The 22,500-nt window shown below is 47.8% G+C and overlaps 1 protein-coding gene across 1 annotated transcript in view; it reads right to left on the reverse strand.

The window, feature by feature from the left end:
* Positions 1–3,307: 3,307 nt before the first annotated feature.
* The window catches only part of LOC105903764 (neural cell adhesion molecule 1-A), a gene marked incomplete at both ends in the record, with an annotated part of 46,387 nt that continues 27,194 nt past the window's right edge, over positions 3,308–22,500 (reverse strand). Inside the window, 7 exons of the mRNA XM_042710329.1 lie at positions 3,308–3,470; positions 4,415–4,531; positions 5,555–5,762; positions 16,371–16,551; positions 17,392–17,516; positions 20,890–20,895; positions 22,391–22,423. Of these exons, the coding sequence (XP_042566263.1) occupies positions 3,308–3,470; positions 4,415–4,531; positions 5,555–5,762; positions 16,371–16,551; positions 17,392–17,516; positions 20,890–20,895; positions 22,391–22,423 (833 nt within the window). The remainder of the gene's footprint in view (positions 3,471–4,414; positions 4,532–5,554; positions 5,763–16,370; positions 16,552–17,391; positions 17,517–20,889; positions 20,896–22,390; positions 22,424–22,500) is intronic.

Raw genomic sequence — 22,500 nt, forward strand, 5'->3', positions numbered from 1 at the left:
CACAAAAGGGAGATAAGCATATTGAAATGACCGTTCTTTTTAACTTCTTCCATGATACCAATTTGCCTCCTGTAATCGTGTTGTCACAGCTAGGACATAAACAAATCCCCGCACACAGGAAGAAGGCTGTTATCCTAAATGTGATATATTTTACTCTCAAAAACGAACTTCTCCATCATTACATTTACATTTAGTCATTTAGCCGACGCTTTTGTACAGGGGAGAAGCATGTGAAGCAAACACGTTTACTTGACTACTTATTAAGATATTTAAATATGGAATGTTCAATGCCTTATCACGCTTATGTTTGAAAGCAATTGTTTTCGGCTTGCAGGTGCTTTTGCCTCTGGCCCAGTTTGTCGGTTTTGACGTTCATCTCTCTCCCCCAACCATCCAGGTTTAATCCATAGAATCCGCGTTGACTACTAAGCAGAAATATCTCCATACAGTAGATTCCCCCTCGTTTTGTATTGTTTTAAACTCTCCAGATGACAGTTTATTTTTAACTTCTTCCCTGATACCAGTTTGCCTCCTGTAATCGCGTTGTCACAGCTAGGAGATAAAAAAAATCCCTGCACACAAGAAGAAGGCTATTATCCTAAATGTGATTTATTTTACTCTCAAAAACAAACTTCTCCATCACGTGAGGCAGACACGTTGACTTGACTACTTATTAAGATATTTAAATATGGAATGTTCAATGCCTTATCACGCTTATGTTTGAAAGCCATTGTTTTTAGCTTGCAGGTGCTTTTGCCTCTGGCCCAGTTTGTCGGTTTTGACGTTCATCTCTCTCCCCCAACCATCCAGGTTTAATCAATCCGCGTTGACTACTAAGCAGAAATATCTCCATACAGTAGATTCCCCCTCGTTTTGTATTCTTTTAAACTCTCCAGATGACAGTTTATTTTTAACTTCTTCCCTGATACCAGTTTGCCTCCTGTAATCATGTTGTCACAGATATTTATTTGCCCAGTCAGCTTGTTGGTCTTGACGTTCAGATGTTGCGTCTAAACTATCATATCGTCTCGTCACATGATCAAATAGAGACTTGACATTGGACAACAGCATACATATTACCCAGCAATCATCATTGCAAATCTGAATATGACAAAAAATACCAAAGAAAATAAGATAGTATTCATTTCATTGAATCGTTTTTAATAGTTTCTATAGTGTATGTAAGATAAGCATATAATTTTGTTATAGATTGCTACTATTTTTCACACAAATAATACCTACCATGATGGAGATAAGTTTGCCTTTTCAAATGAATATATAGCGTTAGACAGACTATCCATTGTAATGTAGTGTGTCTCAAAGACCCATGTGACTACACCTGTTGCTCTTGATCACGTGTCTTGCTAGTGACAGCTGGGAGGAGGGAGATAAACAATCGACGAATTCTATCACTCAAAGAGGTCGCGTAGTAGCTCGTCTGTGACCAAAAAACGCTGCTCCACCTATTGTTCTGGCGGTGAATTGTTTTCAACACCCACAGCCGTCAGAGAAGTATAAATCAAAAACAGTACGTCCGAATCCGTTTCCCCGCCCATCCGTAAAACGGACGGACACCGACGCAGATCTATAATTCGGGCTTAAGCAAGTCAAAAACGTAAGCCAGCCAGTTGGCTACCCAGTTGAAGCGCGCAGTGTTTGAGATGTCGAACGACCACTGAATATGACTTCAGCATCAAACATACAAAGTTGAGACTTCAGGATTGATACGAAAGATCTTTGATTATGTGCCCAGCTTTGCTAAAGCCTGCATTTAAACGAACTAACGCGAACTTTAGAAGATTGAAATTCTATCAGAATAAGACACTTGAAAAAATAATACCTATTTAAAAAAAAATAATACCTCTAAAACTAAATTTAACACTTTTAATGGCCTTAAATTTGGCAATTTTGATTTATCACCTTTTAATACTTTTTAAAACCCCGCGGACACCCTGTATGAGCGCCAACAACGTAATTCAACACGTCGGCTGTGTGGCAGTACTTCACAGTATCAGAGGATGTTGACATGCTATTTGTCAGGAAACTTTTCAGGAGATGGAAGAGGAGACGACAGCTTGGCCATAACGTAGGTTGCATGCATAGATGCAGACCACCCGCGTGCAACGCTTTGCAACATTACCTGTTGCGCGCTAATAGAAGTTAATAAGTTGCTAGTTAGCTAGAGTCTACAACACTAGCTAGTTAGCTTGCATGCTACGTGACAGCAGCGAAGTTGATGATCTCATTTGACGGGATGTGAAACGTTATGTCACGAGCCCACGCTATCTGTACATGGCTTACTTTTGCATATATGGAATTTATATAGCTAACTTGGCTATAACGTTACATAGATTAGTCTAGAAATCCTAGAAGGGATGTTATTAAACTGTAAGTCAGTTAACCAACGTTAGCTTGCCAAGTTGCATTTCCAGAGTGTAGTTGTTCAAGTTCAAGGAGGTACTGTTCAAGTATGAAAATTGTGACGTGAAAATATAAATAAATCTGCCGTATTTGAAATGATTTCAATAGTTTTCATGAGTGAATGTCTATTTCTAAAATGATACAAATCAAGTTTTTAATGTCCCGTATCTACAGCAATACGCTATCATAATAACAGATTCATTCTAGTACAGGAGAGACTTTTCAATAATTAAAAAGCAGAGGTGTATATATCAGTTTCGGCATCGGCAATCGGCCAAAATGAGCTTGTAAATATCGGCATATCGGCTAAAATTCAATATCGTGCATCCCTAAAACATACACACACAGACACACACACACACACACACACACACACACACACACACACACACACAAACTCATACCCAAAACAAACAGAGATGAGAACACACAGGATACTTCAGGAGACTATAGTGAACACATTCATAGATGGGAATGAGGTTGTACTAAAAGCATGCATGCATTAACACACACACACTTAAGGAAAGACATAGACGGGTGCATACTGATTGAGTGTGGGATCAGGGGGGGCGGTGGAGTCGCGGGGGGGCTCAGCCTCCTGTTTCTCCTGGGGGGGCTGCTCTGCACCTGCAGGGGTGTTGGGGGTGGGCGGGGCACCCTTGGGGGGCTTTGGGGAGGCCTGGGCAGGGGGGGTGGCGGGGGCGGGTCGTTTTGGGGTGCTGAGGGGGGGTGTCCCTGAGGCAGAGGAGGTCCTGCTCTTCACTCGGGGTGGGGCTATGGGCGGGGTCGACGGGGAGCTGCCAAGAAAGTCCACCAGGGGGGTTACCTTAGCTGGGGGGGTGGCAGGGGCAGGTGTGGGGGCGGGGGTAGGGGCAGGGGCAGGTGTGGGGGCAGGGGCAGGGGCTGTTTCTGAGGCGGGGGCGGTGAGGCTGGAGGTGAGGGTGGTACACTCGCTGGCGGGGCTGTTCTGGGTGGTGTCAAGCGTGTCTGAGTTAGTGGCCACAGACACGGGCAGGTCCAGAGAGGCCACCGCAGGGTCAGCCTGCTGCCTGTTGGAGGAGACACACACACACACACACACAACAAGGGAGGAGGAGGGGGGGGAGGAGAGTGAGGTAGGAGAGGGGTGGGGGGAGGATTGGGGAGAGGATTGGGGAGGTTTCACGTCAAACAGCAGGTAGAAACCAGTGGAGGTGCAGCAAGAAAGCATCTCTGACAGGAACAGAAAGAAACACGCATAAACACACGCAGAGCTGCTGCAGTTATCTCTACAGACACAAGGGGGAGCTCAAGACTCGGCTTAGGAAGCAGCAGAAGAGAAACAGACATGTTACTGACACCAACAAAACAGAGGACATCCCGAGAGCAGACAGACACCTGGGCTGGGCTTCCTGCAGCTTTAACACACCACCTGACTACTTTAGTTGACCTTTCAGGTGTGCGCAGACAGAGACAAACACCAACAACAGGACAGGACAAACACATACAAACACAATTCTTCTGACTTTACAACATGGTTAAATAAATCCCTAAAGATGACCTGTGTACGTGTGGTTGTGTTGCAGTACTGGCAACAAAGTGTAAGTGTGTGTAAAAAGTGTGTGTTTATGTGTGTGTGTGTTGGCCTGTGTATGTGTGTGTGTGTGTGTGACAGTAAGCGGAGTGTGGATGCATCATATGTGAGTAAAGAGCCTTGTAGGTGTGTATGTGTGTGTGTGTTGGCCTGTGTGTATCTGTGTGACAGTAAGCGGAGTGTTGATGCATCCCCCTCAAACATGCTCATGCTGGGGGTGTGTGTGTGTGTGTCACTCCACGGGTGTGTGTGTGTGTGTGTGTGTGTGTGTGTGTGTGTGTGTGTGGGGGGGGGGGTCACCCCACGGGTGTGTGTGTGTGTGTGTGTGTGTGTGAGTGTGTGTGTGGGGGGGTCACTCCACGGGGTGTGTGTGTGTGTGTGTGTGTGTGTGTGGCGCCCCCAAAGGCCAGGTCTACTCACTCTGGCCCTGTCAGGGGGGTGGTCTCGTTGGGCTCGGTGTGCCCTCCCGCGTCGTGATTGGCTGTGGTCTCCTCCTCCGTCCGCATCTCTACGATGGGCTGATTAGACTCGTCTTTTCTGGGGGGAGGGGAGAAATATCAGCTGATTAGACTCGTCTTTTCTGGGGGGGGGGGGAGGAGAAATATCAGCTGATTAGACTCGTCTTTTCTGGGGGGGGGGGGGGAGAGAAATATCAGCGACTGCACAGTAACTTAGCGATCAGAATCCTTAGAACACAATGGGGCCAATCATCTCTAAACACAGACAGCGGAATCAGAGCATCCTAAAGCTGCCATTGAGGTCTGTTACATTTACTGGCTTCAAAAGGCCAAATCAACTGCATTGGATCTCTTACAGAAGATCTGGGTATAATAGATTTGATTGTGACCCTTTTTGCTAAAAATACTGACTGATTGTTGGTGCAGATTGTCTGGACATTATAGGCACTATACACTGCACAAAACCAGTTACACACACACACATGAAGTCCAGTTACACACACACGGAACTCAGATCATGACACACACACACATCTCAGATCATGACACACACACACACACACACACACACACACACACACACACACACACACACACACACACACACACACACATCTCAGATCATGACACACACATGCATGTCAGATCTTGACACACACACGGATCTCAGATCATGACACACACATTCATCTCAGATCTTGACACACACACACACACATCTCAGATCATGACACATACACACACACACACACACACACACACACACACACACACACACACACACACACACAGCTCGCCCAGACCCTGCGGATCTGTGGATGGAAGAGGTCACACTCATGGAAACACATTCACATACTCACACACACACTCACACACTCACACGGACACATACACAGACACTTACGCAGACAGACACACACACTGGCGTACACATGTACACACAGACACATACACACACAAACACACTGACGTACAGACACACACACGCATTGAACACACAGTGATAGACACACAGTCACACACAGACACACACACACACACACACACACACACACACACACACACACACACACACACAACCAGAGCAGAGTGTGTTCCTCACATGAAGGCGGCCTTGCCCTGCTCGATGTCCTTGCCCTTGCTGCTGGGGCCCGTCTTGCCGCAGAAGTTGACGGCGATGCACATGAGCAGACCGCAGCGGTTCAGGAAGTAGCAGGTGATATCCACGGCAACCAGCAGCAGCACGAACACCACGATCAGGATGCCCACTATCACACCCGTGTTCAGGTTCGGACCCTCGCCCAGGGAGTCTGCAGCAGGGGGGGAGGAAACACACACCATCTTAGCATCACCATATTACACACACCATCTTAGCATCACCATATTACACACACCATCTTAGCATCACCATCTTACACACACCATCTTAGCATCACCATGGCTACAGCTGAGAACCACATATACTAACTGATCTGTGATGTGACAGCTATACTAACTGATCTGTGATGTGATGTGATGTGACAGCTATACTAACTGATCTGTGCTGTGATGTGACAGCTATACTAACTGATCTGTGATGTGATGTGATGTGGCAGCTATACTAACTGATCTGTGATGTGATGTGACAGCTATACTAACTGATGTGATGTGATGTGACAGCTATACTAACTGATCTGTGGACTGCTGGTGATGTAAAGGGTTAGTGATCTCAAATGTTAACCTCCACGGAACTCCACTCTCCTCCACAGGAAAATGTGAAACTGGATGAGAGCGTGCGAGGTGGAGTTTCCCTCCAGAGGGTCAGAGGGGGCCACTGGGAATAAGTGTGGCACATCCTCACGCCGACCCCCCGCTACGCTGTGGCACATCCTCACGCCGAACCCCCGCTACGCTGTGGTTTGCTCGGTGCTGCATAGCGCCCCACCAGAAGGGCTCCAGCCACGGCTTCAACAAACTTCCAGGGATCCCTGGAACCCTCAGAGAATTCAGCGAGCCTTTGAGGTTCCCCAGGAGACCTCACTGTGGCCTTGACTAAACAGCGCCTCCCCCCCCGAGGAGCTGTGCTGTGAAAGAAGCTTCTCCAGAGTCCTGCTGCTGCACACCTTTCTCTCTCTCTCTCTCCTCCCCTCCCCTCTCTCTCTCTCTAGTCCTGCTGCTGTGCCTCACTGCCTGCACACACACCTCCCCTCTCTCTCTCTCCTCCCCTCCCCTCTCTCTCTCTCCTCCCCTCTCTCTCTCTCTAGTCCTGCTGCTGTGCCTCACTGCTTGCACACACACCTCTCTCTCTGCCATTTCATGACTCGACATTTTTTCAATTACTGCCATTACTGATAGCTATTTCATGACTCGTGATTTTTTCAGTTCCTGCCATTTCATGACTCATCATTTATTCCAATTACTGCCATTACTGATAGCCATTTCATGTCTCTTTTTCATTCCTCTCGATACTGATGGCCATTTCACCCTTCTCTCCAGAGCTTATCAGAGTTGGGCCGGACAGCATCACAGACACTCCCCATTCTGAATGATTCCCCCCCTCCCCTCCCCTCCCCATTTCATGCATAATGGCCCCGTGCATGATGATGTGAGAGCTGCCCAGGTCTGAGGTGGAGGAGCGTGGAGCGAAGGGAAAGCTTTTCACCAGGAACCTGGACAGAGACGCTGACTGTAAATGAAGTGCATGAAACAGAAAGACAATAAGCCCACAGACAGACCAACACAAACACACACTTACCAGTAGTGAGTGTGAGCTTTTAGAGCCAGGACTCGGATTCAGATCATGAAGGACTGTTTGGTGGTCAGAGTGGAGAGATCCACAAGACACACACACAACTAAAACACAATGCTAGCTGTGTGTGTGTGTGTGTGTGTTAATAGAGCTGGCTGTCTTAGAGGATCTAGAACAGAAACTACTACATACAACTACACCCCACTGAGCACTGTATTCTGTCTGGGGAGGTACCGGACACACGGACGGACACACACACACACTCACCACACTAAGCACTGTATTCTGTCTGGGGAGGGACCGGACACACGGACACACACACACACAAGGATGCACACACCTACACGTAGACATGGATGTGCGCACACACACCATCAACCCAACATGAGACAGGACTCAGTGTGGGACGGAAACAGAAGTCTACTTCAGCTTCATATGTGCTGTCATCGCCACGGAAACAGAAATCTACTTCAGCTTCATATGTGCTGTCATCGCCACGGAAACAGAAGTCTTCTTCAGCTTCATATGTGCTGTCATCGCCACGGAAACAGAAGGTTACTTCAGCTTCATATGTGCTGTCATCGCCACGAAAACAGAAGGTTACTTCAGCTTCATATGTGCTGTCATCGCCACGGAAACAGAAGTCTACTCCAGCTTCATATGTGCTGTCATCGCCACGGAAACAGAAGTCTACTTCAGCTTCATATGTGCTGTCATCGCCACGGAAACAGAAGTCTACTTCAGCTTCATATGTGCTGTCATCGCCACGGAAACAGAAGTCTACTTCAGCTTCATATGTGCTGTCATCGCCACGGAAACAGAAGTCTACTTCAGCTTCATATGTGCTGTCATCGCCACGGAAACAGAATGCCATGTCATCGCCACGGTCTCATGATGAGAGATTAGTTCTGAGGTAATTAGAGTCCACTAATCTATATTATCTATGTGATATGTATACTCATTTCTATAGACATCACTGTATGCTAATTTCTATAGACATCCGTGCATGTTGATGTAGACAGACTTCAATGCACCTTCATTTGTATAGGACCCTGTTACGCCTGGGAGCCTAGGGGGAGAAGAGTATCCCACTCCACAGGGTTCTCTACCTGGTGTGTGTGCCTCTCACTCTACAGGAGTGTGTTCACCTCATCCCCGTCACCTGTGTCACACACACTCCAAACAGCACCACCGGCTCCTTAGATAATCACGTCCAGGAGAACCCTCCTAATTATCTCTCTCTCCTGCTGATAATTATCGCTTTAGACGCCCCGTCCTTAATCTCCCAACGTCAGCTCTAAATGAAAGCCACTTCAGCTGCAGTCGCGGGGAGACGCTGGGAGAGGCGGCCAGATGCTTACACGCTCGGGAGCAGGCATGACACCCACAATCAAATGATGTCAAAAAACATTTAATGATCCAGTGTGCTTACAGGCAGTGACTATCAGTCATGAACAGTCTTTGATACCATTGGCTGATGGGGAAGGAGGAGGAGCTGTGCACCGTTTTGTACGGCAAAATAAATGACAGATCCATTTGTTAAAAAGTTAAAGTTTGCACAGTTCATTTTACAGCTTTCATGAAAAAAATAATTTGTTACAATTTTTTTTTTTTTTATGTACAAAAACATCTTGAGCTTTCAGAGGAAATCCAATCGTGTCAAACATTTAGTGATCTCACAGCCATAGGATCACCCTCATCAGCGGAGTAGAACTATGCCAGAGCCCTTAACACAGACTCAGAGAGCTGAGGGGACGTAGAGAAACAACACTGTGAAGGGTAAACAGGGACTACGACAACACTATGAAGAGTAAACAACAACACTATGAGGATTCCCTGGAGGTCCATTTTTAAATCTAAAAAGTCTTTAAGAGTTACTCTTTACCGGCAGCTCAACTGCCCATTTAAAAAGGTGGCAGTTATCTCTGAACAAATGAATGCTATTGGTTCAGTGGCTGAACATTGTTACATAGAGTCTATGAGCCAGGAAATACCCCCCACCCCTCTCTGAACACTGACTGGAACAAAAAAAAAAGAGAGAAAGGCAGAGAGAGAAGAAAAAAAAAGAGAGAGAGATTTAGACAGATGCCAGGAATCAGAGCGAAGAGAGAGAGAGAGAGAGAGAGAGAGAGAGAATCTAACACAGACAGCCAGAGACTCAGAACAGATAGAGACTGTCACAGATGCTGGGAGAATCAGAGCAGAAGCTCTGAAGAAGAAGAAAAGAGAGAGAGAGAGAGAGACTGAGAGACGGAGGGGAGGGGGGCTAACACTAGACACTAGTAATTAGGAAAGACCATCAGAGCAGAAAGATAAAGGTTAAGACAGATGCTACCAGATTCACGGCAGAAATAACATAGATGTTAGAAGAGTTAAAATAGAAAGAGTGAGATAGACTAGGGCTGATGTTAGCAGAGAAAGAGTGAGATAGACTAGGGCAGATGCTAGCAGAGAAAGAGTGATGTGTGTGTGTGTGTGTGTGTGTGTGTGTGTGGTGTGTGTGCTAGCAGAGAGAGAGTGAGATAGGCAGGGCAGATGCTAGCAGAGAGAGAGTGAGATAGAGTGAGATAGACTAGGGCAAATGCTAGCAGAGAGAGTGATGTGTGTGTGTGTGTGTGTGTGTGCTAGCACAGAGAGAGTGAGATAGACAGGGCAGATATTAGCACCCAGATGCTAGCAGAGTCACAGCAGAAACAGAGTTGCTAACACAGACACCAAAAAAGTGGCTAGAGTGTATGTAACAGAAGATCCTCCCTGGGTGACTACATACATATAACAGCAAACATCAGGGTGAACACACACACACACACACACAGACACACAGACACACAGACACACACACACACACACACACACCGACAGATAAATAGCATACGAACATGGTGACAAAGAGAAAAATGCATCCATGAGGTGATCCATCAGAGTCCAGGCCCCAGCAGAGTCAGGTGGGAGGACAAGAAGAGGAGGAGAGAAAGGAAGAGAATGACAGAGAAGAATGGAGGGAGAAACAGAAAAAGAAAGGGGGAGGGGGAGAGGAGGTAAAGAGAAGGAAATAAAAGAGGGTAAAGAGAAGGAGGGACAGAAAGAGAGTGAGAGAGAGAGAGAGAGAGAGAGAGAGGGAGAGTTAGAGAGAGGGAGAGAGACAGAGAGAGAGAGGGAGCGTTAGAGAGAGAGAGAGGGAGAGAGAGAGAGAGAGGGAGAGTTAGAGAGAGAGAGAGGGAGCGTTAGAGAGAGACAGAGAGACAGAGAAAGTGTTTCCAAGGTATAGAGTGAGACAGAGAAAGAGAGAGATGAAGGGGGAGAGAAGGGGAGAAAGGAGAGAAAGAGAGCGCGAGAGGCATGAAAGGGAAGAGTGGACAAAAGGAAGACAGGAACACATGGAAAGAGAGGAGAGGAGAGGGGGATTGGAAAGGAATGGAAGAGAAAAAGAGATGTCAAAATTCTCAAACAAACTTCGTTACACAAATAAACACAAATGCAACAGGAGAATCAGGAGAAAAAGACATGAAAACATGAGAGCAGCACATGAGACAAACATGAGTCAAACATGAGACAAACATGAGAGCAGCACATGAGACAAACATGAGACAAACATGAGTCAAACATGAGACAAACATGAGACAAACATGAAGCAGAGGAGAGGGGCGGAGCATGGCGGCAAAGCACTGCAGAAGGCTAAACGCCTGATCCCAATTACAACACACACAATTACACACACTAACAGACAGACACACAATTACACACACTAACAGACAGACACACAATTACACACACTAACAGACAGAGACACACAATTACAGCCACTCTGTTACCACAGCTGAAGGAGTAAGCAGCCTGTGTGTTATCATAAAAACAGTCTCCCAATAGCTCTGTGCTCCTTGACTTGTTAACACTGTTCACGACACACGCATGGGCAAAAGAATCAAGACGCAACAGAATGTTGGACAACATAGTATCACCATTCCTTAAAAGCTATATAATTACTGTAGGTCCAGAGGCATTTCTACAGTCATTTCTATGCCAGTCTAACCTAACTGTAGTTGCTGTTCAGGGACACCTGCTCTCGTGACTGTAGCTGCTGCTAGTGTGACTGTATCACCTGCTAGCATGACTGTATCACCTGCTAGCGTGACTGTAGCTGCTGCTAGCGTGACTGTATCACCTGCTAGCGTGACTGTAGCTGCTGCTAGCGTGACTGTAGCACCTGCTAGTGTGACTGTATCACCTGCTAGCGTGACTGTATCACCTGCTAGCGTGACTGTAGCTGCTGCTAGCGTGACTGTAGCACCTGCTAGCGTGACTGTAGCACCACCTAGCGTAACTGTAGCTGCTGCTAGCGTGACTGTAGCACCTGCTAGCGTGACTGTAGCTGCTGCTAGCGTGACTGTAGCTGCTGCTAGCGTGACTGTAGCTGCTGCTAGCGTGACTGTAGCACCTGCTAGCGTGACTTTGCACCTGCTAGTGTGACTGTATCACCTGCTAGCGTGACTGTAGCACCTGCTAGCGTGACTGTAGCACCACCTAGCGTGACTGAAGCTACTGCTAGCGTGACTGTAGCACCTGCTAGCGTGACTGTATCACCTGCTAGCGTGACTGTAGCACCTGCTAGCGTGACTGTAGCTGCTGTTCCACTGAAAGCTTTTTATGGCCCCTTTGCTTCTACTCAGCCGAGACAGGAGGGTTTAAAGCACTAACACAGGTGTGTGTGTGTGTGTGTGTGTGTGTGTGTGTGTGTGTGAGGCATTAGAGGCTTATTAAAGGGTTATTAGGGTCTGCAGTAAAACACTGTAAAACCACTCAGTTCAGCTTTAACCTAAATGTCTTCTGGTATATTGGCTATACTATTCTCTTTCTACAGTTTGTGTGTATGCGTATGTGTGTGTGTGTCTCTGTCTTCTTCTGTGATTGGTCACCCTTCCAGTGTGTGTGTGTGTGTGTGTCTAAGTCTTCTCCTTGTGTGAGTGGACACCCTTGCAGTCTGTGTGTGTGTGTGTGTGTGTGTGTAAGTCTTCTCCTAGTGTGAGTGGACACCCTTGCTGTGTGTGTGCATAAATGACTAGGAGGTCTTCCTGAGTATCTGGCATCACTGGTTTTTTTCACTGTGTGTGTGTGTGTGTGTGTGTGTGTATATTTTCCTGTGTATTTGGCAACATTTCTTTTCCTGCACTGTGCGTGTGTGAGTCATCTCCCCATGTGAGGGGACACTCTGCTGTCCCTGCAATGTGTGTGTGTGTGTGTGCGTGTGTGTGTGTGCCTGTGTGTAAATGAACCAGCCCTGCTTGTGTGGGTGACTATGAAATGCATCTATTGAGAAATGATCGTGTTACTTTCTCAACAGTTCTTGGAAGGCTCAGTGAAATCAGCTATTCATTTGATTAATTTGTGAAATCAGAATTTGGGTTCTAAATTAGAGTTCAGAACCAGAACTGTCATCTACATTAGAGTTCAGAACCAGAACTGTAATCTAAATTAGAGTTCAGAACCAGAACTGTCATCTACATTAGAGTTCAGAACCAGAACTGTCATCTAAATTAGAGTTCAGAACCAGAACTGTCATCTACATTAGAGTTCAGAACCAGAACTGTCATCTAAATTAGAGTTCAGAACCAGAACTGTCACAGGAAATGTGTGCCGGCCAGGAAAAACGTTCCTGATGATGTAAGAGCACTGCAGACGTCTGAAGTATGTAACGGTAAAAGACTGGTATTTAGCATGTGTCTGTGTGTGTGTGTGTGTGTGAGTCTTCAGCTGACTGTGTATGTGTGTGTGTGTGTGTGAGTCGTAGCTCTCCCTGTCAGGGTGGAGAGACTGAAGCTGAACTGTCCCCTGTCTCAGTCCCCAAAGCTGAAGCTCAGACGCACATCCATGCAGCCCTGACCTACACACACACTGCCTGGGCTCCCCATGTATCACACACACACGCACACACACACACACACTGCCTGGGCTCCCCATGTATCACTGCAGGGTTGGGTTTAATCCACCCGCGCTCTCTCTTTCAAACACACAAACACACACACACACACAGTCTCTTCCTCTCTCTCTCTCTCACACACACACACACAGTCTCTTACTCTCTCTCCGTCTTTCACACACACACACACACACACACACACACACACCCCCCCCGATGCCTGTGTTCAGGGTTGAGCTGGTTTCAGTGAGGTGGAAAGGCCTTTCATTGAAAAGCAGCTTCTAGAAATCCCCCCAGTGTGCAGCAGCACACACACACACACACACATCTGCATCACACACACACACACACACACACACACACACACACCACACACACTCACAGGCTGAACAGGAGAAATCCCCCCAGTGTGCAGCAGCACACACACAGACACAGACACAGACAGACACAGACAGACACAGACACACACACACACACACACACACACACACACAGGAGCTGAGCTGTGTGGGACAGAACAGGTGAACTGGGACGAGTCATGGATTCATACCTCTCCTCTCCCCTCCTCATCTACCTCACATCCCCTCCCCTCCTCTCCTCCACTACTACTGATCTATCTCTCCTCTCTTCTCCTCTCCTACTCATCTACCGCTCCTCTCCTACTCATCTCCTCTCTCCACCTCTCCTCTCCATCTCTCCCTCCACCTCTCCTCTCTATCTCTCCCTCCACCTCTCCTCTCATCTCTCCCTCCACCTCTCCTCTCATCTCTATCTCTCCCTCCACCTCTCTGTTACCCCTCCTCTCCGTCTCCCTCCCCCCCCCCCCTCCTCTATACTGCTGAAAGAGTTGATCCATCACAGTCCTCTGTTACCAGGAGCACATAAATCAGCTGAAATAAAACCTGACAACTAGAGCTGGAGTGGAGAGTCTGAAACACACACACACACCTGCGCCTCTCTCTCTCTCTCTCTCACACACACACACACACTCACCTGCGCCTCTCTCTCTCTCACACACACACATACACTCACCTGCGCCTCTCTCCCTCTCACACACACACACACACACACACACACACACACACACACACGCACGCACCTGCATCTCACACACACACACATACACACTTACTGGCGTCTCTCTCCCTTTCTCTCTCATAAACAAACACACCCACCCCCACACACTCACCTGCGTCTTACACAAACCCACACACCTGCGTCTCTCACACTCAAACACGCGCCTCACACACTCTCCCAGCCTGTCTGAGCTGAGGGGCTAATCACTCGCCTCCAACTCGTCTCTAAGATCCCTGCTGTTTGATGCTGCAGCTGCGTTTACTCAAGGTCGTCTGCGTACCTGCCTCGACAAGAGAGAAACACACACCACCTCTCAAGGTCCTCTGCGTACCTGCCTCTACAAGAGAAAACACACACCACCTCTCTCTCGAGGAGAACTTTAACAAGCTTGATTGTTTCTTCACAGCACCAGCCTTCCTCTGCAATTCTTATGAAAGCTACAATGATCTGATCTGTATTCCTGAAGTGCAGAAACTGAGAACGGAGCTCTTATGAACACGGCAGTAAAGCGTGAGCTCTGTGTGAACACGGCAGTAAAGCGTGAGCTCTGTGGGAACACAGCAGTAAAGCATAGGAGACATTTCAGAGAGATCTCCTGTACCATAGAGTTTGGATCAAAGCACGCCAGTCTGGCTTCCCATCCAGCCCAAAGCCAGTGTGCCTATTAAGAGCCTGTCACTACTGCTGCGCCAGCGCTAGCTTTAGCATTCCCATTCAATGCTGCATTGCTGCTGCGCTAGGACTAGCTTCAGCATTCCCATTCAACGCTGCATTGCTGCAGCACTAGGACTAGCTTTAGCATTTTCAAATATTAAAGAGTGGATAGAATGGAGCCTGCAACAGTGTTTCTGTTCTGCCCAGTGCCTGTGACGCTACTGCCTGAATGCTAGTGCTAAGGTCAGTGTTCCAGTGCCTGTGATGCTACGCTACTGTCTTAATGCTAGTGCTAAGGTCAGTGTTCCAGTGCCTGTGTTACGCTACTGTCTGAATGCTAGTGCTAAGGTCAGTGTTCCAGTGCCTGTGATGCTACTGCCTTAATGCTACTGTCTTAATGCTAGTGCTAAGGTCAGTGTTCCAGTGCCTGTGTTACGCTACTGTCTGAATGCTAGTGCTAAGGTCAGTGTTCCAGTGCCTGTGACGCTACTGCCTTAATGCTAGTGCTAAGGTCAGTCTTCCAGTGCCTGTGACGCTACTGTCTTAATGCTACTGTCTTAATGCTAGTGCTAAGGTTAGTGTTCCAGTGCCTGTGATGCTATTGCCTTAATGCTAGTGCTAAGGTTAGTGTTCCAGTGCCTGTGTGACACTACTGCCTTAATGCTAGTGCTAAAGTCAGTGTTCCAGTGCCTGTGACGCTACTGCCTTAATGCTAGTGCTAAGGTCAGTGTTCCAGTGCCTGTGTGACGCTACTGCCTGAATGCTACTGTCTTAATGCTAGTGCTAAGGTCAGTGTTCCAGTGCAGAGGCTGTTAGAGTAGACAGTGAGCGCTTCAGTTAGGCAGCCAAGGCTCAGTGGAGGTGTCGGGCATCGGCGAGTTAGAGATGGGACTCAAAGCAGGAGGTTTCCACACATGAGTTTTTTCACTGTTCACACTTCAGGAGGTGATATGACAGTTCCCATGTGAGGGTGTCGGTGCCTGTGTGTGTGTGTGTGTGTGGGGTGTGTGTGTGTGTGTGTGTGTGCGAGAGAGGGAGAGTCAGCTCATGACGCAAGGGGAGGGAATGTCCTTGCAAGTGTGAGTGTGTGCATGTGTTTGGAGAGTGTACCTGTGTGTAAGGTCACATAGAGAAGAAGGGTTGGGCAAAAATAGCCATTCCGGTATGTTTATATATGTGTGTGTGTGTGTGTGTGTACGAGTGTGTGTGTGAGATGAAGGGGAAGTGTTGATGTCTGTATTATGAGTGTTTTGGTTGTTTGCATATTGCAACTGAATGAAAGTGTGAATGTGTGTAGTATGTATCTATGTATGGTGTGTGTGCATCTGTGTGTGTGTGTGTGTACCTGGTGTAGCGGCAGCCTCTGCTGCATTCTTGAATGCGTGTGTGTGTGTGTGTGTGTGTGTGTGTGTGTGTGTGTAGTGTGTGTGTATGTACCTGGCGTAGCGGCGGGCTCCGCCGCAGTCTTGAATGCGTGTGTGTGTGTGTGTGTGTGTATAGTGTGTGTGTTTGTGTGTGTAGTGTGTGTAGTGTGTGTGTATGTACCTGGCGTAGCGGCGGGCTCCGCTGCAGTCTTGAATGCGAGGGCTCCTGGTTGGGACTTGCCCTGCATGTTCTCCGCCACCACCAGCACCTCGTACTCCGTGTTCCAGTCCAGGCTGCTCAGCGTGGCGTACTCACTCCCACTGGGCATACGCATCTCTTGCTTCCACTCCTGAGCGGTCTTCTGCACACACACACACACACACACACACACAGACACACACAAACACATTGATGAACACACACACAAACACATATATGTGAGGAGTGTGTGTTTAACTAACCACTTTGTACCTGAGCAGGTAGCATACGTATAGTGTGTGTGTGTGCAAGCACGGCAATCCAAACTATTCTCATTTGTAGTCCCACGTTGGTGGAACGAACTGCCTAGTACTACCAGAGCAGGGGCGTCCCTCTCTACCTTCAAGAAGCTTTTGAAGACCCAACTCTTCAGAGAGCACTTCCCTTCCTAACTGGCACCTTGACTAGCGCTTAACTTGCACTTCAGCAGTTACATTCCTGCACTTCTTTTTCCTTTCTAGGTCGTTATTCTAATTCTTATGTAAAGTAGTATTTATTGTTACACCATGTTCTTTATTGCTCTTAGCTTGACTGTTCTCTCCATTGTACGTCGCTTTGGACAAAAGCGTCTGCTAAATGATTAAATGTAAATGTAAAATGTGTGTGTGTGAGTCTTTAACTAACCACTTTGAACCTGAGCCGGTAGCATATGAAGAGTGTGTGTGTGTGTGTGTTTAACTTACCGCTTCGTACCTGAGCAGGTAGCATATGAAGAGTGTGTGTGTGTGTTTAACTTGCCGCTTTGTACCTGAGCAGGTAGCATATGAAGAGTGTGTGTGTGTGTGTGTGTGTGTGTGTGTGTGTGTGTTTAACTTACCGCTTTGTACCTGAGCAGGTAGCATATGAAGTGTGTGTGTGTGTTTAACTTACCGCTTTGTACCTGAGCAGGTAGCATATGAAGAGTGTGTGTGTGTGTGTGTGTGTGTGTGTGTGTTTAACTTACCGCTTTGTACCTGAGCAGGTAGTGTGTGATGGGTGATCCTCCGTCGTCCTGTTTGATCCAGGTGACCTTGAAGGTGTTGCCCTGCGGTTGCAGAGTGCCCTTCAGCTTAGGGGCATTGGGTTCTCCTGGAAACCACACACACACACACACACACACACCGTTAGAGACACACACACACACACACACTCCAAAACACACACAGAGGACCACAGGCCTCAGGGGACCCCTTAGTGAAGCATTTGGGCTCATGTTATCCCAAAGCACCATTAAACACCATACTACTGTTTGGATAGTGCCAGAGCCATCACTATAGTTTAGAGTGTGTGTATGCCAGTGTCGAGTGTGTGTATGGCAGTGTTGAGTGTGTGTATGGCAGTGCAGAGTGTGTGTGTGGCAGTGTCGAGTGTGTGTATGGCAGTGTGCAGAATGTGTGTATGGCAGTGTAGAGTGTGTGTATGGCAGAGTAGAGTGTGTGTATGGCAGTGTAGAGTGTGTGTATGGCAGTGTGTGTGTGTGTGTATGGCAGTGTGCAGAGTGTGTGTATGGCAGTGTCGAGTGTGTGTATGGCAGAGTAGAGTGTGTGTATGGCAGAGTAGAGTGTGTGTATGGCAGTGTAGAGTGTGTGTATGGCAGTGTGTGTGTATGGCAGTGTGCAGAGTGTGTGTATGGCAGTGTCGAGTGTGTGTATGGCAGAGTAGAGTGTGTGTATGGCAGAGTAGAGTGTGTGTATGGCAGTGTCGAGTGTGTGTATGGCAGTGTCGAGTGTGTGTATGGCAGAGTAGAGTGTGTGTATGGCAGTGTTGAGTGTGTGTATGGCAGAGTAGAGTGTGTGTATGGCAGAGTAGAGTGTGTGTATGTCGAGTGTGTGTATGGCAGTGCAGTGTCGAGTGTGTGTATGGCAGAGTAGAGTGTGTGTATGGCAGAGTAGAGTGTGTGTGTGTGTGACAGAGTAGAGTGCGTGTGTATGGCAGTGTCGAGTGTGTGTATGGCAGAGTGTAGGGTGTGTGTGTGTATGGCAGAGTAGAGTGTGTGTATGGCAGTGTGTGTATGGTAGTGTGTGTATGGCAGTGTGTGTATGACAGAGTTTAGGGTGTGTGTGTGTGTTAGTACAGTATGACCTGTATGACCACTCACTGGTCAGTATCCCTCATCACCAATGACCAGACCCCATTGATCCACCAGGCAGTGACTAACATCACTGCTGTCATTATGCGGTGCTATTAATCAGGCCACACGTGTGTGTGTGTGTGTATGTGTGTGTGTGTGTCCATGTGTGTCCCTTTAGTTGGCATCAGCGTAGCAATTAGCAAGCCTTGATGAGGACACGCTTGCTGAGGTTTGTCACAGCTGTCAAAAACACACCCATTAGCACAGCTGGAGGCTGAAAAGTGTGTGTGTGTGTGTGTGTGTCTATGTGTGTGTGTGAATGTGAAAATTTGAAAACGTGGGCGAAAATACATCCTCAGAATATCTTCCCCAGAAGATCTTCTTTCTGTTTCTCTGACTTGTCCCCATCTGGAGTGAGTGTATGTGTGTGTGTATGTGTGTGTGTGTGTGTGTGTGTGTGAGAGTAAAGTGAAGTGTGTGCGTTTCTTCTGCAGTGAGTCAGAATGTCCCAACATGTGCACAACAGAGGTTCTCTGATCCTCTGTATCTACCACTGCTTTGTGTGTGTGTGTGTGTGTGTGTTTGTGTGTGTGCTTTCATTCACAGAGACACACTCCTATCCTCTGTATCTACCACTGCTTTGTGTGTGTGTGTGTGTGTGTGCTGTCATTCACAGAGACACACACTCCTATCCTCTGTATCTACCACTGCTGTCATTCACAGAGACACACTCCTATCCTCATCAGTGAACAAGAGAGGAGAGGAGAGGAGCAGAGAAGAGAGGAGCAGAGAGGAGGGTAGAGGAGGAGAGAGGAGAGGAGCAGAGAGGAGGGTAGAGGAGGAGAGAGGAGAGGAGCAGAGAGGAGGGTAGAGGAGAGGAGAGGAGCAGAGAGGAGGGTAGAGGAGGAGAGAGGAGAGAAGGAGAGGAGCAGAGAGGAGGGAAGGGAGGTTCAAAGGCGTGTCTGGTTTCTCCTCTCCCTGCGCCGGTTATAAATACCCTGGTGTGTGTGTGTGTGTGTGTGTGTGTGTGTGTGTGTCTGGTTTCTCCTCTCCCTGCTCCGGTTAAAAAAAACTCTGGCTGGATCCCAGTCAGCGCTCACTGGGATGAAAGGGAGAGTGTTTGGGTGGTATCTCAGTGTGTGTGTGTGTGTGTTTGTTTGTGTGTGTGTGTGTGTGTGTGTGTATATGTGTGTGTGTGTGGTATCTCCGTGGCGGCGGCGCTTGTCAGAGTGTTTGTGGGGGACATCAAAAGCATGCAGGCGCTCTGAAGGCAGCCGATACAGCGCTAGGCGGGCGGGCGGTCCCAGGAGACGAGCGGCGCAGAAAGGAACTATGCCACCCATGCCACGTGAACGTTATGTGACGGGAAAGGAACCATGCCACGTGAACGTTACGGAGAAAGGAACCATGCCACGTGAACGTGACGTAGAAAGGAACCATGCCACGTGAACATGACGTGACGAAAAAGGAACCATGCCACGTGAACGTGACGGAAAAAGGAACCATGCCACGTGAACGTGACGTGACGTAGAAGCCTTTGATGTCCCTCACGGCAGCACAGGGCTGAAAGACGCAGACGAGACAAACACTTCCTCACAGCACGCCGCTTCACGACCCTCCAACACAACTCTCAGACGTGACCCACGGGGTGAGCGCGACCTCACACGTAACCATGGCTACGGTCACACTGCAGGCACAAGAGGCCCAAATCTGACTTTGTGTTTTCAGTATGAATCACATGGAATCGGATCTGGTCAATTCTGATTGGTGCCGCTTCCATATATGTGTGTGTGTGTGTGTGTGTGTGTGTGTGTATGTGTGTGTGTGTGTGTGTGTGTGCTTCCATATGTGCTCTTGAATCAGATCCAGACCTGAGTTTCTGCACTGCGACCTCAGTCTGAACAGTCATCAGTGAGTCACTCTACCCACACACACACACACACACACACACACACACACACACACACTACAGGGTCTTACACACACACACACACACACACACACACACACACACTGAGTTTCTGCACTGCGACCTCAGTCTGAACAGTCATCGGTTAGTCACTCTGTAAAAACCAACATGGCCGACACCGCCTTGAAAAGGGGGCAGCCATTGCTTCACAAAACCCTCTTCCACATCCTCCTATCATCTCCCACGAATGCGCTGGTGTCCACTGTACCATAACACTGGTCATCTTCACCCTCACCATAAGCCTGGAGAAGCGTAACCCGACATCTTATGGATATGTGTGTGTGTGTGTGTGGATATCTGTGTGTGTGTGTGTGTGTGTGTGTGTGTGTCTGTGTATGAGTTGCAGGGTGAAAACAGTTAAATAAATAAATAATAAATAAATAAAGCACAAATCATCAGATGAGATGAGATGAGATGTTTACCTTCTGCTTGAGTCGCCCGAGACACCACCAGCATCATGCAAGTCACATGACACAGTCACAGGACATGCACGGACACACATGATTGGTGGAAAGGAAAGCGGAAGGGGTGACATGGAAAACACAAAAGAAAAACAACAACAGAGACTTCAGAAATGAACAAAAACAAGAACAACATGGACAAGAAAAAGGCAAGGAATCAACTAGACATCAAACTCAACACAAACATCAACACGTCCCCGATAGCAACAGACTCCGGGCTAGATCCGCTCTAGATCCGCTTTAGATCCGGAACCGCTGCTATCCGGGCCAGAACCAAACAGAGTATTACGAAACAGAACAGAACAGAACAACAAAACAACAGAACAACAAAACAACAGAACTTAAGAGAACAGGTTGAACTGTAGCTTCCAGAGAACAGTGGAGAACACAGGGAAGAACAGTGGAGAACACAGGGGCAAACAGTGGAGAACACAGGGGAGAACAGGGGAGAACACAGGGGCAAACAAGGGAGAGGTGCAGAACACTGAGTTTCCTCTGATGAACCTCATAGAACCCAAAGTGCATTGTTTCGGGTCAGGGGTAAAAAAACTGGTCCATCTTTAGTCCCCTTTAGTGAGAGAGGAGAGGAGAGGAGAGGAGAGAGAGGTGAAAGGAGAAAGCTGTCAAAAGGCTCAGAGGAAACTCTGGAGTGTCTGGACCATAGATAAAGGGAGACCTGGACCGGCACAGCCTGTGAGACGGGGGGGGGGTTATTAACTGTCCTTCCATTCATTTTACTATGAACTGGAAAAACAAAAACAACACGCCAGACAAACACAACACAACAGACAAATGTGTGTGTGTGTGTGTGTGTTTGTGAGAAAGAGAGCGTAAGAATAACAGCCCTGTCCTCCTCTTTCATTCTCTCTGATCATCAGTGCATAAACTATAGTCTCAGCTGGACTGACCTCTGTGACCTTCGACCTTGAGGTCATCACTCACTGTGATCTCTCTTCACAAATTGCTGTTCAGATATTCCTCATGGGAATGGGGCTCTGAAACAGTGTGTGTGTGTGTGTGTGTGTGTGTGTATGTGTGTGTGTGTACAAAGCAGCACTGAAACAGTGTGTGTGTGTGTGTGTGTGTCCAGGCGGGATGGATTTTAATCTCCAAAGGCAGAGACACACTCACTGAGGTTCTATAAATGACAGGCTAGTCTGACACAACACACACACACACACACACACACACACACACACACACACACACACAACAGCAAGAGCTCTGACTGTGGACACACATGGATAGTGTACTTACACACAGCTCTCTCTAATTACACACTCGCTGAAAGCAACTTTTACTATTTATGTTTTTTTCCCCCTGTGGACAGACAGTGACCAGAACCCTCCTTTCAGGTCGCCATGACGACTGCAGTTATCCAAACGGGTTCGTTAGCCCATTTGCTGATGTGTGGCCATAATCGAGCGCGTAACCAGATAATGGGCGTGAAAATGGAACAAACCTGCGCCCTCGCCGAAGAAATGGAACATGCCATCTGGTGCGTGGAGGGGGGGGGGAGAGGGATGGACGCACACACACACACACACACACACACACACACACACACACACG

The sequence above is a fragment of the Clupea harengus genome, chromosome 17, assembly GCF_900700415.2.
Source record: "Clupea harengus chromosome 17, Ch_v2.0.2, whole genome shotgun sequence".
NCBI lineage: Eukaryota > Metazoa > Chordata > Actinopteri > Clupeiformes > Clupeidae > Clupea > Clupea harengus.